Source organism: Myotis myotis, unplaced genomic scaffold, assembly GCF_014108235.1.
Source record: "Myotis myotis isolate mMyoMyo1 unplaced genomic scaffold, mMyoMyo1.p scaffold_m19_p_12, whole genome shotgun sequence".
NCBI classification, from domain to species: domain Eukaryota; kingdom Metazoa; phylum Chordata; class Mammalia; order Chiroptera; family Vespertilionidae; genus Myotis; species Myotis myotis.
Window position 1 is genome coordinate 1,187,333 of NW_023416316.1, and position 17,604 is coordinate 1,204,936.

Here is a 17,604-nt window from a genome sequence, read left to right on the forward strand (position 1 = left end):
CTCACCCTTCCACTCCCCCACTGTCCCCGCATCCAGGCCCTGCCTCCTCCCAGGCCTGCTGTCCATCCGCTCCTTCCCGGCGCTCTCCACTCTGGGCAGTGACTGATGGGGTCGGGCTGAGGCCAGCTCAGCCACACACCCAGGTCTGGGCCGGCCCTGGAGGCACATTTCCATCCTTATCAGTGATTCCATGGCCACCTCCTCTGGGCATCTCCCAGTTTGTTCCTCAGGGGCTCTGGTCCTGGGGCGGGGGGGCCTGGCTGCCCTGCTGGGGTGCGACTTGTTTGCGGGGGCCACGTGACCCCCAAGCAGGAGGGTGCGGAGCACATGGGCTGGGGATGTAGCCTGAAGCTGCCACCACTGACGGGACATTTTCTCCGGAAGGTAATTCGGAGGTTGCGTTCTGCTCCGTAACGTGGCCAGTTCGTTTAATGGTAAAATACTGGTTTTGTCATTTGCTGGTGAGTAAATCGAAGCTCTAGCCCAACGGCTGCTTCTGTTGTGGGGGGAGAGGAGGAGAGAGGGAGAAGCAGATTCCACGGAGCCCCCCATCCCTGCCCACACTCGGGCCCCCTTTCTCTGCAGCGTGTAGACAGGCTCCAGCCCCCACTGCTCTGAGGCTGCAGTGCCAGCCCCCCCACTCCCCACCCCCGTGTGGACACTCAGTGGAGGGGCCCACTGGCTAAATCCTGATCACCCTGAACCTGGGCACACGAAGAAAGGCGCATTGTCTCGCTCTCGGCCCGCCCTGCGCAGAAGTGGCTGAAATCCTGGTATTGCTGTGGTTTTGTTTAGCAAACAAGGAACATGCAAAGCAGCTCCCGTGTGTGTGTGTGTGTGTGTGTGTGTGTGTGTGTGTGTCCAGCACCCACCCTCCCATTTCCCCAGATCTAGAAGGTGCAGGGCAGGCCCCTCACCCGGGGGCAGGAGCCCATTGCAGGCCTGGCCCACGGGGTGGCTCATGGCAAGTCCCTAACCCTGCATGGGCCTCACCACCTCACAGACAGGAGGGGGATGGAGGTCTCCAGCCTTGTTGGCTCCAGCCGCTGGCTGTTAGAGACCCTTCTCCTCCGGCCGCAAGAGCCAGGCCTGCAGGACGGGGACTGGGAGCCTGCGAGGAGGTTGCCCACCTCCCCATGCAAATGTCCAACCCCACCCCACACCCTCAGACAGGTTTGTCAGGGGAATTCTGGCTAAGGTAAATAGGAATGAAATAGGCCAGGGTCTTGCCCAGCCAAACCCAGAGCCGGGAGTCCCCAGCTCCCAACGGCCTCAGAACCCGTGCGGGCCCAGCAGAGGCAAGGACCTGAGGAAACACCTCCAGGTTTCATTGGGAGGAAAGGTGAATGGAGACCCCAAGGGCTTGGAATCCGATATCCTGGCCCCAGCTCTGCACTCGCCCGCTGTGTGACCCTGGGCAAGTTGGCCGGCCTCTCTGAGCCTTAGTTGCCCCCTCTGTAAAATGGGAGCGTGGCACAGGTTAGAGGCAGTGTGTGGAAGCCCTGGGCTCTGCTCAGCACCTGGAAGTGACTCGGTTAGAGGTGTCCACTGCTTGGGTCAGGCCTGGGCTGGGTGCAGAGAGCGAGAGCCCAGAGAAGTACCTTCTAGCAAAGGGAACGCTAGCTACCCACAGACAACCACCGGCCAGGCTCAGGGGGTCCTGCGCTGTGAGCAGGAGCCCCAGGAGCTCCGTGTTCAGAGGTGGGAGAACCTGGGATGGGAGCGACCACGGGAGGGCGGCATTCGAGCCGGCCTTGTACTCGCCCTGTGCTGGGCCTGCTCACTGCCGCGCACACCTGGTCTCGGGCCCTCCCAACACCCCCCAGGGATGGCTCGCGGTGCCCACCATCCACAGCGGAGGCGCTCGCCTGAAGCCCACAGCTGGCGAGGGCGGCGCCAGGCCTCACTGCATCACGTCTGGCCATGTGCGCCAACATTCCCGGCTCCAGGGACCAGGACGTGGGTGTCAGCCCACCCCAGTGATCACGTGGACCTTGCCCAGCAGCTGACCCTGGGTCAGCCAGGTGGATCCCGGTGGTCAGCAGGGTCCTTTCGGGAGGGAGGCAGGAAGGTGAAGGCGGAGGAGCCGGGAGGGGAGTCAGAGGTCAGCCTGACGCGCGTTGAGGCGGGAGGCGGCGGCCACAAGCCCAGGACTCCGCGGCCTCTGGAAATCAGAGCAAGCCACCTGCCCTGGAGCCTCTCGCGGGGTGCACTCCGGGACACCCCGAGTCTAGCCCTGGGCAACTCACATGGGGTTTCTGAACCGCCGGGACTGTCGGAGAATAGACTTGTGTTGTTCGAAGCCGCTGAGTTTGTGGTGACTAGTGGCAGCCGCCACAGGAGACGGACACAGCCCTGGCTACATGACCTGTGACCGTGTCACACCCTGTGGGGTCCAGTGCTTCTGCTCCAGCCCTTTCCATGTGGCCTGGGCCTCAGCTCCCAAGCTGTCCGAGGGCAGCTGCGTAGCTGCCTCTGCTTTTCAAAGCTCCCGCCCCCCCGCTGCCCCCACAAAGGGAGTCAGCTTGCACCCAGGAAGGCCCTTCATACATGCTGGTCAGATGTAAATAAATCTGTGTCTTTATTTCCATGTACAGCGGTTGAGGGGAACAGGCTTTTGACAGCAATAACTGCTGGTTTCTCCAGCCCGGGGGTCTGAGGGCAGACCAGAGCCCAGCTGAGTGCCGGTCAGAAGTGGGGGGTAGCCAGCAGGTCTGGCTGAAGCAGAGGGGTGCTGGGCATCCCACTGGGGCATCTGGCCACCTGAAAGAGGCCCCCTAAAGACCCAGGGGACCGGATCCCAGCGCTGTGGGCAGAAGGCACCGGGAGGATTTCTCTGTGGGTCCCGGCTCTGCGGGCCTGGTGTGATCGTGGCATCGCGGTCCACGTGGGGCTGCTCTGGCCTGGTCTCTGCCCTGGGGAAGGCACCCAAGTTATTATACCTTCAGCTCAGAAAAGACCCAACCCAGCTCCCACGCTTTACAGCAGGAGAACTATGGGTCCAGAGAGGGAAAGCGATTTGCCCAAAGTCACACAGCAGCTTCCTGTGTCTCAAAACAAGCTGCAGGACTCCCATCCAGTGTTGCCCCCGGGAGACTGGGGATCTGGGCGCACGAGGCTGGCCTCCCTCCGGGTGACAGGACGGCAGGACGGGCTGGTCGGGGCACAGCCTCACTTGAGGTTGTGCTGGCTCTCGCGGTGCCGCCGCAGGTCCACCTTGCGCTGGAAGCCCTTGGCGCAGAGCTCGCAGCTGAAAGGCTTGAAGCCCGTGTGCTTCCGGCTGTGGGTGATGAGGTTGGAGCTCTGGCTGAAGGCCTTTCCGCACACCTGGCACTTGTGTGGCTTCTCACCTGCGGGGCAGCAAGGACGGTGTCAGGGCCGGCTGTGCCTCCACGCCCTGCATCTGTTCTCTGCAATTTTATTATGTTTTATCTCAGGACCAACCCACATTCCCTCTGACACCTCCCCGCCCCGCACTGCATTGTACCCTGGTTGGGGCGGGAGCTGGATCTCTCTGCTTTATCAATCTCGCGCAGCCCCTGGCACAGAGCCGGGTGCAAAAGAGGCACTCGGGCAACAGCCGAGGAATGAATGAATGAATGAATGAATGAATGAATGAAAAAAGCACCTGCTAGTCTCACTTCTACCCGGCGATCAACATTGCTGACCTGTGCTGTTTCCTTCCAGCATTTTCTCTGTGCATTACCAGTAAGTGAACTTAAGCAACACAGTGCCTCCAGCCCTCCTGTTGGGGGCGGGGTGGGGGGGCGCCCCATGTAACCTGATCCCACTGTCCTAAAGCCGGGGCCTTTGAACAGTGGAAGGTGGGGGTTCCCAGGCTCTGCCTGGGCCCTGTGGCCCCGAGTGCCGGTGGGCGAGTGGCGCTGGCAGCGGCTCACCCGTGTGGATGTAGGTGTGCTTCTTCATGTCCGACTTCTGGTGGAAGCGCTTGCCGCAGAACTGGCAGGGGTAGGGCCGCGTGTCCGAGTGGATGAGCAGGTGGGTGGACAGGGTGGACGAGCGCTTGAAGGCTTTGCCGCACATCTGGCACTCGAAGCTGCGCTCCTGCCGGGGGAAACGAGGCCCTGGGGGGTCAGGCGCCGGCGCAGGACTGGACCCGGCCGGGATCCCCTGAGGAACAGGACAGTCTGTTGGGGTGGCCTGGAGGGGCAGGCCCCAGGGCCCCCCCTTCCTGCCTCCCAGGAGGGGCTGAGGCTCCGGCCGAGTGGCCTCCTGTGGGTTTTTCCTTGTGACTTTCACGGGATCCCAAACAAAAGACATATTTGTTGACGGACTGATGGACCCACTGATCTGGGAGTGGTGTTTTGTTTTTTTTAGGGGGGGAGGGGGGTTCACATTTCTCGTCCCTTAACCCAGAGTGAGTTCCTGGGGGCAGGATGGCCGTGGTGTGCGGTTTGGTGGAGTCTGATTTTGAGGCCTGCGTCTGGCTTCTGCATCTCACTAGCCACCTGACCACAGGCAAGTGTTTACCCTCCCTGAGACGCAGTCTCCTCATCTGCACCTGGAACAGGAGCGGCGATGACCTCAGAGGTCGGGGGGATTGCAGGTGGAGACTGGCCCGTGGTTCGTGCTCGCGAAGGCAACACTCACGAAACTTCCTTCTTCCCGACCTGACCCCGGGCCAGCGACTCAGGCCAGTGGGGCTGTTTTGCCAGAATGAATCCCGAGGAAGGGGTTCCGGCCTCAGGGAGGGCTACGTGGGACCAGACAAACGGGAAGCCTGACTCTAAGAGGCCAAGAGTCAAGGGCCTCCAAGGCGAGAACTCCTGTCCTGCCCCCGGGGGATGGGGCGGGGGGGGCGGGGGAGGGGCATTTCTGAGCCTCACAGACACCCTGCGGCCCTCACAGACACCCTGCGGCCCCCACAGCCAGCCTGGGTCAGAGCCCCTTGCAATTGTGCGTGAAGCCCACTCGGTCCGTCGGGGTGAATGTGTCAGGAGTGGGCACTGGAGACGCCGACGAGGGCCGCAGGCAGCGAGGGACCCGCATCACCCTCAGGCCAGCCGTAGCCCCCCCGGCCTCCTGGGAGGAGGGCAGAGGGAGGGGCTCCTGGCTCCGGCTGCCCACCTGCGAGTGGATGTGCGTGTGCTGCTCCAGGCTGACCACGTGGCCGAAGGTCTTGCCGCAGACGTCACAGGCGAAGGGCCGGGTCCCGCTGTGGGAGCGACGGGCGTGCACCTCGAGCCCGTGTGGGGTGGAGAAGACCTGGGGGCGGGGACAGCGCATGAAGCCACGGGGGGGGGGGGGGGGGCGGGGGCCGGGGCCCCTTTCCCTCTGTGGTTGGGTTTCCTGTCTGTAAAGTGGGGCTGGGGGGTCTGGAAGGCCCCTCGTCGCCCTTTCTAGAGCTGAATAGGCAGCCTAGTGGTTAAAGACCACAGTTGGCCGGAGGCAGGTTTGCGCCTGGTTCTGATATCTCCTTGCTGGGTGCTCTTGGGCAAGTGATTCACCCTTTCTGAACCTGCGTCCGCCTCCCCCGGCTCATGCGTGTCACGTGCGCAGCACAGGGCTGGGCACGCGGTCAGGGCTCAAGGACTGGTGACAAGGACAAGGTTGTGAGGCCCCGATCCCACCAGGGGACCCGCGGCACCCGGGGTCGCCCAGCTGCGCGTGCCCACTCTGCCAGCTGGGGCCTGGACGGGCGCTCACCTTGCTGCACTTGACGCAGTGGTACGCGTCCAGGCCCGGCGAGTAGCGGAGGCTGAAGTCCAAGGGCGGCTCGGCACTGGGCACCAGGGGGCTGCCGTACAGGCTGACGGAGCGCTCCAGGAAGGCGGACTGCATGGTGGAGGGGGCCTGCCGGTAGCTGTGGCTGTAGGCCGAGGCCAGGGCGTCCCAGCAGAAGCTGGGCTTGTAGAGCGGAGGGGAGTTGGAGGCTGGCGAGTCCCTGTCCCGGGGTTGGGACGTCCCAGCAGGACCCCCTGTGGAGAGTGGGACACGTGCCTGGTGGTGAAGGATGTACACACAGGGCGCCCACCCCTCCCCTGTGCCGAGGGGGTCAGTGTGTAAGTCCCATGCGCCCCCGCCCCAGAGTGCCCACTCATCAGCCCTCCAGCGGCTCTCCCACCCCCGCACCGAGTCCTCATCCGGAAATGAGGTCCCGCCCAGGAGGCTCCACGCAGAAGCCCGAGAGCCCAGCATCCAGGGGGCCTTGTCCCTCGGCCCTCACTCCGGACTCCGAGGTCCCTCCCCCCCTCGCACTCACTGGGGAGGGGCTGGGGCCGTGGGCAGATACCTGGTGCCGAGGCCATGCTGGTCCAGCTCTGGTCCAGCTCCAGCGCCGGCTCCCTCTTGAGGTCGGGCCAGTCCAGGCGCGGGCCCGGGAGCAGGGTGCCGAGGACAGGGTGGCTGCTCGGGACTGGGTCGCTGGCCGCTGTGCGAGACAAGGCCCTCAGCGCCCCGGCCACAGCCCTGGGAGGGACCCAGGGGGAGGACTCGCTCCCCGGGAGGAGGGGCCCAGAAAGAAAGGTGCTTGGCTCTGCCCAGAGGGGGAGCGGCTGGAGGCCAGGGGAGACCCCGGGAGAACTCTTGGACCGTCTCGGTTTCTCGGAGCCCCGAGCTCAGCCCTGGATCGGGGTCCGTTTGAGACCCACACGCCCTCATCTGCAGCTACCGACCAGCTCCACGCTGAGCTCTCCTGGCCCCCAGGGCTCAGGGAGATGGGCGAACAAATGCATTCATTCATTCATTCATTCAGCCAGCAGGGACAGGTCCCCTGTGCCCAGACCTGGAGGGGGTGGGCTGCTGCAGCCCCGTCCTGTGGGGCAGGGGCCGGGGTGCAGAGGGTCCCAGCGGGGCCCAGCCTGTGCTGTCACTCACCCGGGCTCAGGACAGGAGGCCAGAATGGTTCATCGTCCTGGACGCGGGGCTGGTGGTAGGTGTGAGCCTTCTTGCTCTTCACCAGGAAGGAGCGAGGCATGGTCGGCGTGCGCCCCGCACCTGCCAGGGGAGAGGTGAGCGCGGTGAGGAGGACAGCCTCCCCCTGAAGTCAGAACCCACTGTCCTGGGTTGAACAGTGCCCCCCCAAAGTTCTTGTCCACCCGGACCCTGTGAACGTGACCTTTTTTAGAAGTAGGGTCTTTGCAGATGTGACCACATTAGAGATTGAACTGGATTGGGGCCGCCCTGTGGAGGCGGAGGCAGGGATTGGAGTGACGCGGCCACAAGCCAAGGAGTCCTGGTGGCCCCCAGAGAGGCGCGAGACACACGCCCTGGGAACCCACGGCGGGAACCGGCCTTGCTGGCGCCTGGGTTCTGGTTCTGTAGACGTCAGAACCTGGGAGAAGACCTGCTGTTTAAGCCACCTGGTTTGTGGCACTTGGTTATGGCAACTGTCAGTCCTAATGCAGGAAATGAGCACACCGACCTCTAGAGCACCCAGGCCGGCCTGCCGCCGCCGCACACCCCGAGCCCCCAGCGCTCGGAGCAGAGAAGCAAGGCAGGGTCTCCGTGTGGGGCGCCCTGCGGGCACCCCCGGAAGCCGTGCTTGCATCCTGGTTGGATGGGCCTTCAGAGGCCACAGAAAGAGGTGCTCTCAGCCCCTGTGGTAGAGCCAGATGCTAGTGGCTTCGCATCCCAGCTCACCTGCTGCGCAGTTCGGGCCGACCCTTAACCTCCCTGGGCCTGTCCCCTTCTCTGCAGGTCTCGGGGGAGGAGGCCCCGCCTCCCTGGCTGCAGGGTCGATAGGGCCAAGCGCGGGAAAGGGATGGTGGCTGCTCTGAACCACAGCCAGGGCCGGCGATAAGGCGTGGCCGGCAGCCCCTGGAGGAGGGAGATAGGCCAGCGTGGAGCTCTCCTTCAGAGCAAACCCGGGGAGCCTCCAAGGGGTGCCCCCCGAGCCAGGCAGGAGAGGGACCCCCAACGGTGCCCGGAGCCGCCCAGCGGCGTCAGGAGTTTGGGCAGTGGCCACCCTGCCTGGAGCCGGCCCAGGCCTGGCCCTCCTTGCTGTATGCCTCAGTGCCCAGCCCAGCGTCCTGGGATCGCCCGCAAGAACGGACCTTCATTTATGACAAACAGGCGTGTAGCGTGCCGGCGTGGCGCCTGGGCTGCAGGGAGCGCTGAGCGCTGGGCCTCTCAGCCCAGGGGAAACGCGCCAGGAGGGCAGGCACCGCTAAGGCCTGTCCGGTCTCATCATCCCATCCCGTCCCCAGCCTGGCCCACGGAGTCACGCTCTGAGGGTGGGGACACGCCCTGACCAGGCGCAGGGGCCCTGCTCCAGGCCACCCCTCTGGGCTCTGAAATGCGGGGGTGGGACTTGAAGGCTCTGGGGTCTGTCCAGCTCTCCGACTTTTCTTAAATATATTATTTGTATTGATTTCAGAGAGGAAGGGAGAGAGAGAGAGAAACCTCAACGATGAAAGAGAATCAGGGATCGGCTGCCTCCTGCACGCCCCACACTGGGGCTGGAGCCCACACCCCCGGGCATGTGCCCCGACCGGGAATCGAACTGTGACCTCCTGGTTCATAGGTCGACGCTCAACCACTGAGCCACGCCAGCCCGGCCGGCTCTCAGATTTGGGCCTCACAGGGCTCGCCCGGCCTGCTGTCCTCCCAGCTCGCCGGCAGCCCGCGCAGCCTTATCTCCCGGGGACAGTCTTCTTCCTGCCTCCGCCCTCCGCCCACCGGGCTCCTCAGCCCCTTCTTCCCCTTCTCCTTCTCGGCATCAGCAACGCACTGGCGAGGCCAGACCCTGGGCGGTTGGCGCGGAGACCCCTCCATGTGCCCCTTGTTCTGGGGGAGCCTCTATCTCTCTATCAAAAGATGTGTTTTTTAACGTAGTATTTTATTAGTGAGTCAGCTAGAACCAAAGGCAGGCGACCTGCCTAGTCTCAGCTCCGCTCACCCGCCCTGTCAGCCAAGTCACCGCTCCCCCATTTTAGAGAGGAGAAACCAAGGCTGAGAGGCTGCTCGGATCCCAGGGCAGAGCGAGGCGGAGCGGGGCAGGCCGTCCAGCCCAGGCCCCACGCTCCTGGCCGCCAGACCGGGGCACGGGGGCGGTGGGCATTTATCCTGCACGGAGGGAACTAAGCCGACAGGCAAGGGGGACACAGGACAGGGTTGAGAGCTCCCCGGTGCGTTGTCATCAGATCCCACACCCACGGGGCAGGGAAGCAGCGATTGCCTTCCCGGGGCACGGGGTAAACTGAGGCTGGGCGAGGACAGAGGCCTGCCAGGGTCTGTCAGCGCCTGTCCCGTGGCACTTGCCCTCGGTCCACCGCGGTCCGTGCAGCCCCCAGGGAGCCAGCCGCCTGGAGATGGGGAGGCTGCTTGCTGGGGCAAGAGGGGGAACAATGAATCCCCCGGATCTTTGCATCTTCTCCAGAAGCCGGAGGCCCGTGTCCGGCCCTAGAGAGCTCGGCGAGAGGCCGGGGGAGAACCGACTTCCTCTGGGAGCTTTGGTCTCCCCCGGGGTCCGGGCTCAGGGCCGGGGCGGCCCAGGACACAGGCCAGGGCGCTCTCAGGCTCAGAGAAACTTCCTTCTGGCCCCTGTGAACTGAGCTTTAAAAAAAAAAAACAGGAACCAATCACCTGGGCGGTAGTTAATGAACAGCCACACCGTTCTGATTCACAGGGACCGTCCGAGGAGGCGCTGAGAGCAGAGATTGTGAAAGAAGCCACGGTTTCTTCATAAAACAGAGCCTCGATGGTATCGGCTCCGGAAGGAGACTCACTGTTAGCATCTCCCCAAACCCCATCCAGTGGAGGGCCCCGACCCTGAATCAGAACCTCAGCCGAAAGCCCCGCAGGGGGGCCCCGCACCCCGACTTACGGGCGGGGGAGCAGCAGGCCTGTGATTTCCGAGCCCCAGGCGTCCCCCGTGGGGCCGCGTCTGATTCTGTGACCCTGGGCCTGACCGCCTCGGCCGCCAACCTGGGCCTTGGCTGTCCTCTCTCGAAGGGACGGTTGGACTATGGTTTCCACACTTCCCTTTGCTCTGAGATCCCACGCGCGTCGCGTCCGTTGCCGCCAGCGCGGGGCTGCCCACCTGGCCTGAGCAGCGGTCCCCGGGTTCCCCTTTAGGAGGTTGGGTAAGACGCCGTCTTTCTCAGAGTCGCTGCCTTCGGACTTCCTTTATGTTTAAAGACGCGGCTTAAGGGGAAACAAACAAACAAACACAACCCTTTCCATGACCGAGCCGGAGCGAGGAAGTGAGCCCGGGTCATCTGGGCGTGCGGGGAGGCGGGGGTGGGGGTAGGGAGGCCAGGGGAGCGGTCGTTACTTTTCTTTGAAATCTGGAAGGTGTTCCCAAAGGGTTCCTCCTAGGTTCAGAGAACGCAGTGTCAAAAGCGAGTGAGTCAGCCCTGGCCGGTGGCGCAGTGGTTAGGACCCAGCCCATGCTCCAAAGGGTCACGGGTTCGATTCCCAGTCAAGGACATGGACCTGGGTTGTAGGTTCGGTCCCTGGCCCCAGACGGGGCACGTGTGGGAGGCAACCAATCCATGTGTCTCTCTCACATCGATGTTTCTCTCTCCCTCTCCCTCTCCCTCCCCTCCCTACCTCCCACTCTCTCTAAAAATCAGTGGAAAAAAATATCCTCGGACGAGGATTTAAAAAAAAAGTGAGTGAACCAGTACAGTATCTGGGTGTATCCCCCAAAAGAACTGAAAGCAGGGACTGGAACAGACATCTGTACCCCCCAACGCACAGCAGCCATGTTCACAGTAGCCAGAAGGTGGAGGTGACCCGCGGGCCCATCCAGGGATGTGGGCCAACTCGACCTACACGCACGCCGGACGGTTCCCAGCCTTGAAGGGAAGGAAGTCCTGACACCTGCCCCACGCGGGTGAAACGGGGGGCGTGACGCCGCAGGACGCACACCGCACGGCCAGGCCTCTGCCCGGTGTGTGCCGTAGGCAAATGCAGGCGACAGGGGCGGGGGGGGGGGGGGGGCGGTTACTGTTTAATGAACACCGAGTTTCAGTTTTGCCAGGTGAAGAGTCTGTAAACGGCGGCCGTGCCATGAGAGCAGGCAGTTTCGTGGTGCGTATGTTTTCTCTCAATAAAAGCAAAATGAGTGAGCAAGGCGTGCCCTGCGCATTTCTGAATTAGAGACGAAAGCAGCCCCCTCCCCCCGTTTGAATTTCTGGAAACAAATGAAGAGAAACCTGGCTGGGGACTAAGCCCGGAGCTGTTTCTGTGAAAGGGGGCGAGCTCGCACTTAGGGGACCCGGCCGTTTTCCCGGGGCGGGTGTGTGTGTGTGTGTGTGTGTGACCTGGGGGGACATGGCCTGGGCCTTCGGAGCCCTGTGTTCTCACTAGGACCCCAGCCCCCTGACAGCCGCGGGCGCCGGGTCCACGCTGGCTCTGAGCGCCTCCGCCCCTCGCACCCCGCCCGCAGCTCTGAGGTTCCCGAGAACTTTCTGCAGGGAAGCCGGGATCCCCCCCCCAATGTCTGAGCTGGAAGAGACCTCACTCATCTCCTTCTGTGAAGACCCCCCCGCCCCCCCGCACCAGCTCAAGGAACCCGCCGCTCACCGCTCACCGAGTGAACTCTCCCCACTGCGCGCCCGGCAGGCGGTGGCGCAGGAGGGCAGGTGACGCTCCCGCCGCCCCCAGATCCGAGCCCAGAGGCGCACATGGATCCCCACCCCACCCGGAATCTCGTGAAGCTCTCGACTTTTCCCCAGAAAGCAGCCGCGGGCACACGCCCACGGCAAGTCCGCGCGGTCCCCCAGGAGCTCTGCGCTGGACAAGCGCCTCTCCCGGCGCCCGGGCCCCAGCTTGGCTTTTTCTCCCCCAAATGGTAGCAAAGGCGGTGACACCGGCCCCCATCCCCCGCCTTATTGTCCCGAGGCTGGGGGGTCAGTGGGGGGCGGGGGAGGGGGGCAGCGCTGGAAGGGAGCGCGCCGCACTCCCCGTGTCCCGGGAACTGGCGGGGAGGTGGCCCGGACTGTGGACGCCCGGGCAGAACTGCCTTCAGGGTTCTCTCAGTCCCAGTCCCACTTCCCAGGAAAGACGGGCTCCCGGGACCCCCACTCGGGCCCTCCGCATGGGCTGTGCCAGGCGGGTCTGTGGGGTGTGGGTGTGACGGGGCAGGAGGTGATGGGTGAGCGGAGGACTGAGTTGGGAGAAGGTGGAGGCGCTCCTGTGCGGGCGCGGCCTCCTCGCCTCCCCTGGCCCCGGGCTCAGGGGCTGACCGCTGCTCCCTAAAGAGGACCTGCCGCCCGCCCGCCTCATCCTCCCAGAGCCGCCCGAGGGCCAGGCCCTGCTGGGACCGTCAGGTCAGACACGCAAACGGAGCGGCCGCAGCGCCAGGGCCCACTCCGCACTCACCTGTCCTGAGTCCCGCGTCCCGAGTCCCGCGTCCGGGGTCCCGCGTCCCGGGGTCGGTGCTGCGTCCTGGTCCCGGTCCGGTCCGGTCCTGCGCTGGGAACCTCGCAGCCACTCTCTGCGGTTGGCTCCAGCCGTCAACTTGGAGACTCCCTGCACAGTTAGATACTTCTCCTTTTCTCTCCCTCTGTTGTTTTTTTCCCTCTTCTGTTCCCCTCCCTGATTTTCAATCTGATTATTTGTCAAAATCTGGCGGGGAGGGGCAGCCAATAGCGCGCGGCTGTATTTGCTTATCGCAGCTTCCAGGCCGCTCACGCTGTCTCCTCTCACCCTCTCACCCTATCGCCCTCCGCTCCGCTGCCGGCTCCCGGGAAGCCCCAACATCTGGATGAAAGGAAAGGGCGGCTGAAGGATTCCATTCAAACATGAGAGTTGAAATAAGACATTTACTTGTAAACCCGATTTTGTACCAAGAACTTAGAACTTTCTTTAATTTTTCTTCTCCTCCTCCTCTCTTCCTCTCTCTCTCTCTCTCTCTCTCTCTCTCTCTCTCTCTCTCCTCTCTCTCTCTCTCTCTCTCTCTCTCTCTCTCTCTCTCTCTCTCTCTCTTCCCCCTTCCCCCTCTTTTTTTCCTTCGCCAGTTGAGCCCCCAGCCAGGAGGCATTCAGGACAAAGCACATGGCCAGGGGCCTGCAGGCCGCCGAGAGGCCCGTCCCCACAGCGGTCACCTTGGAGAAGAAGGTGGCATTCCTGCTCCCGGGACGGCACCCCAGCGGGAGTGAAGGGACAGTCAGGTGTGGTGGTGGGTCCGCCAGCCCCCAGCCACTCCGGTCCACGCTGGGGTCCCAGGGCCTGCGTGTGTCGCCCTCTGGTGGCCGAGGAGGCTGGGGTCCCTGGGCCTGCAGCGCGTCCGGGTCACCAGGGGCAGAGCCGGGATGGCCGGGGTCAGGCGCGTCATCCCGTTGGGCACAGAGCCCCATTCCCCATCACCACTGCCCCCACCCCCCACCCCCACCCCCACCCCCTCCTCGGCCCCCCAGGGGCTTCGGGGTGACTAATTGATCTCAGCAGGAGATTTGCATAAGACAAGGCCTCACAGGGCCACCACTGTTAGCCTGATTTGCATACTCTTCCCGGCCTGGGATTGTGTTTCCCTCAAAAGGAAAACAAGTTTGGTGACAGGAGCCCAGGAGCCCGGACTCACCCTGCAAATCCCGGTCCCACGGGAGCAGCGAGGCCTCTGTGCTGGGCTGGCCTTTAGGTGAGACGCCGCCTGGACGTCACCCGGCCTGTGACACCTCCTGCACGTCACCCGGCCTGTGATGCCTCCTACACGTCACCCGGGCTGTGGCGCCTCCTGCACGTCACCCGGGCTGTGGCGCCGCCTGGATGTCACCCGGGCTGTGATGCCTCCTACACGTCACCCGGCCTGTGATGCCTCCTACACGTCACCCGGGCTGTGACGCCTCCTGCACGTCACCCGGCCTGTGACGCTTCCTACACGTCACCCGGCCTGTGACACCTCCTACACGTCACCCGGGCTGTGATGCCTCCTGCACGTCACCCGGCCTGTGATGCCTCCTGCACGTCACCCGGGCTGTGGCGCCGCCTGGATGTCACCCGGGCTGTGACGCCTCCTGCACGTCACCCGGGCTGTGACGCCTCCTGCACGTCACCCGGCCTGTGATGCCTCCTACACGTCACCCGGCCTGTGATGCCTCCTACACGTCACCCGGGCTGTGACGCCTCCTGCACGTCACCCGGCCTGTGACGCTTCCTACACGTCACCCGGCCTGTGACACCTCCTGCACGTCACCCGGCCTGTGATGCCTCCTACATGTCACCCGGCCTGTGACGCCTCCTGCACGTCACCCGGGCTGTGGCGCCGCCTGGATGTCACCCGGGCTGTGACGCCTCCTGCACGTCACCCGTCTGTGACGCCTCCTGCACGTCACCCGGGCTGTGACGCCTCCTGCACGTCACCCGGGCTGTGACGCCTCCTGCACGTCACCCGGCCTGTGACGCCTCCTGCACGTCACCCGGGCTGTGACGCCTCCTGCACGTCACCCGGGCTGTGGCGCCGCCTGGACGTCACCCGGGCTGTGACGCCGCCTGCACGTCACCCGTCTGTGACGCCTCCTGCACGTCACCCGGCATGTGACACCTCCTACACGTCACCCGGGCTGTGACGCCTCCTGCACGTCACCCGGGCTGTGACGCCTCCTGCACGTCACCCGGGCTGTGGCGCCGCCTGGACGTCACCCGGGCTGTGACGTCGCCCGGCTCACCCCCGGCCCTGCAGCTGTCCTCTTGCTGGAGAGACACCAGTGGCCACATCTGGAATGTTCTCTGACATGCACATTGCCAACAGCCCACTAAAACTGTTTTAAATTATGCAGGAAACGAAAAAAAATAAGTAAAGGACATTAAGAAAACTCTCCCTTAGCTTGACACGTCCTGTTCCCTCCCATTCTCACTTCATCACTTCATTCCCCAGACACACAGGCACACACACGCATGTGCGCGCACACACATGCACAGACACACACATGCACACACACATGCACACACACACACATACACACCCATCCTATTGTCACTTCATTCCACAGACACATAGGCATACGCATGCGTGCGCACACACACATGCACAGACACACCCATCCCATTGTCACTTCATTCTTTCATTCTACAGATGCACACACAAGCACACAGACACATGCACACACACACAAATACACAGACACACGTGTGCACATGCACCCATCGTTGGCTGTTGTGAGCCACTGGTTCTTCCTTCTTCCATCGAATGTGATGTTACTTCGGTGCCGCCTGAATCCCTCAGGGCCTTCATGAACGTACCTCACGGTTTCCCAGCTTCTCATGGTTCACCTTACCTATCACTTTCTCCAACTGGGGCAGGATTTGGGGGTATTTCCTAGTGCAAAGCTGCCACGTGGGGCAAATACAGTTCAGCTCCCCCCCCCCCCCCGAGTAACCTGCTCAGGGGCTCCCTTCCTAGACCAGGACCCCAGCCTGGAAGTGAAGACAGGCCTCCAGGCCCCTGCAGCAAGACCCCCGGCTCGGGGTCAGTCCCTCCAGGGCTGCCTGCGCGGCCAACACCCCCCCCTTCGGAGACAGCCCTGGAGGTCACGTGCATGGATCTAGTCCGACCTAAGGGCTGAGCGGCTTCAGCATCCCTGTGCCCGTTCATTTGTTCATTCACTTGTTCAGTTGCTGTTGGTGCCTTTCATACACCAGGTTCCTCCTTCCCCCTCTTGCCTCCTCCCTTCCCCCGTCTTAGCTCTGGCTGCCATAACCAGACACCACAGGCTGGCGACGTAGCAACATTTATTCCTCACGGGGGCTGGAAGTCCAAGACCAAGATCCCCGCAGGTCCAGCTTCTGGCGAGGCCGAGCTTCCTGGTTGCCGGCAGCCACCTGTCGCTGAGCCCTCACGCGCCTGGCACGGTGAGCTGCTGTCTCTCTTCCCTACTTATAAGGACACTGATCATTCAGTCCCTAATGCCCCCTTAGCGAGCACATGTTTATTGAGTGCCTACCAGGTACCAGATGCCGGGGTTTCCAACAAGAACCAGACAGAAGCCCTCGTGAGCTCCTTGCTGGTCTAGCAGGTGGGGCGGAGTCCCCTGACATGTACAGTTTGGGGTGGAACCGCTGCGATGAAACCACGGCGTGCAGAGGAGCATGGGAGGTGGGGAAATGGACCCAGGCCCGGAGAGCTGGGGAAGCAAGCGGCACCGGAGCTGGTGCAGGCGGAGTCCGTCGGGAGACGCAGGGAAGAACCTCTAAGAAGACGAACACCAGGGGCAAAGAGCTGGAGGCAGCCAAGTTCAGTGAGGGGGCACGGGGGAGCCTGGAGGAAGGGGAGGGAAGGATGGGGCATTCGAGAGAGGAGCCTAGAAAAGAAGAAGCCGGATCAGGAAGATCGTGTCCTGGTTTAAAACCTGCAGTGACTCCCCTTTGCCCAACAGGACACAAAGCTCAGCCTCGCAGACCAGCATTCAGTGTTTTTCTCGGTCCGAGCTCCTCCCAAGGACAGGGCTCCTTCGTGCGAGTTGCAGGAACCCGATTCCACAGGCTTAAGAACAGCAACACAATTAGTTAGCCTTACAGGAAGGGTCAGCTTCAGGCATGGTTGGATCCAGGTGCTCCAATGGTATCGTCTGGATCCCATTCGTTTGTGCCTTGGGGTATTTGCATGTGCTGTCCCCTCTGCCTGGATGGCCACCTCTCAGCCCTTCCCACAGGATATGGGTCTCTCACTGGCCAGGGCCGGCAGATCCTGCTGCCAAAATCACACTAAGAGACAAGGAGGTGGAGGAAGGGATGAGTTCTGGAGGCAAGAGCAGTCCCCCACAAAATGAGGCCAGAAGGGTGTTTGGGGCCATAGCTGCCACCTTCTGACTGTCTTCTCACGGTCGCCTGAGCGTGCTGTGCTCTTGCTGGGGACCAAATTCCAGCTCCTGCCCCTGTCTTTCCTGTCCCCCCGTCCAGAATGTTCTTTCTCTCCAGTGCCCTCTTTCACAGAACAATCCAGCTCTCCATTCCCCCAAAAGGCCTTCCCAGACTCCCCACAGCCCCTGGGGTCGTCTGTGGTCTGAAGGATTCGGCCTCCCGGACAGCCTGTGGATTCTGGTCTTGCTCTGTCCATTGTGGACACTCAGCAGCTTGTCAAGGAGCCCAGCAGGTGCCTAAGGGGAGGGCGTGCGGATCATCCTCTCTCTGCAGGCAGCAGGCACAGGCACAGGCACAGGCACAGGCACAGGCACAGGCACAGGCACAGGCAGCAGGCAGCAGGCACAGGCAGCAGGCAGCAGGCAGCAGGCAGCAGGCAGCAGGCAGCAGGCACAGGCACAGGCAGCAGGCAGCAGGCAGCAGGCACAGGCACAGGCACAGGCACAGGCACAGGCAGCAGGCACAGGCACAGGCACAGGCTGGCCTGCGGGAACCCTGACCAGGCTGCACAAATGGGACCCACTGCACCAAGGGCCAGCAGTGGGCAGTGTGCGGAGTCCCCACCCTCAGAGGCCACATCTCAGGCGAGTACAGGTGGGTCCAGAAGCCCTGTGGGAAATGGGGCGGGGGGGGGGGGGTGACTGTGCTGTGCTGGGGGTGGCAGGGTCCTGGACCCGCCGGCACCTTTCCAGCCATGGCTTCAAAAGGCCACAGAACGAGGAGTGGAACAAACAGGAGCTGGGCACAGCTGCCCAGGAACGCCAGGATCCAGGGGTGGTTCTTGCCTTGGGGGTGACGGGGGCGGCTCCCTGGGGCCATCCTCCTCTCCCTGCCTCC

At 63.2% G+C, this 17,604-nt stretch overlaps 1 protein-coding gene across 4 annotated transcripts; it reads right to left on the minus strand.

Annotated features, from left to right (window-relative positions):
* Positions 1 to 2,583: 2,583 nt before the first annotated feature.
* GFI1B (growth factor independent 1B transcriptional repressor) lies at positions 2,584 to 12,588 on the minus strand. Of its 4 annotated transcripts, none has more exons than XM_036329245.1 (8): positions 12,292 to 12,588; positions 7,603 to 7,779; positions 6,838 to 7,294; positions 6,254 to 6,391; positions 5,668 to 5,939; positions 5,089 to 5,226; positions 3,900 to 4,065; positions 2,584 to 3,350 (listed from the first exon to the last, which is right to left on the minus strand). In XM_036329245.1, exons 3-8 carry the CDS (start codon positions 6,935 to 6,937, stop codon positions 3,172 to 3,174), a joined length of 993 nt encoding a protein of 330 aa, XP_036185138.1. In that variant the 5' UTR covers positions 6,938 to 7,294; positions 7,603 to 7,779; positions 12,292 to 12,588; the 3' UTR covers positions 2,584 to 3,171. The 4 variants fall into 4 exon arrangements, with proteins under 4 accessions (XP_036185138.1, XP_036185135.1, XP_036185137.1 ...); XM_036329242.1 differs by having other exon boundaries at positions 3,900 to 4,131; XM_036329244.1 differs by lacking the exon at positions 7,603 to 7,779 and having other exon boundaries at positions 3,900 to 4,131; positions 6,838 to 6,957.
* Between the last annotated feature and the right edge of the window lie 5,016 nt (positions 12,589 to 17,604).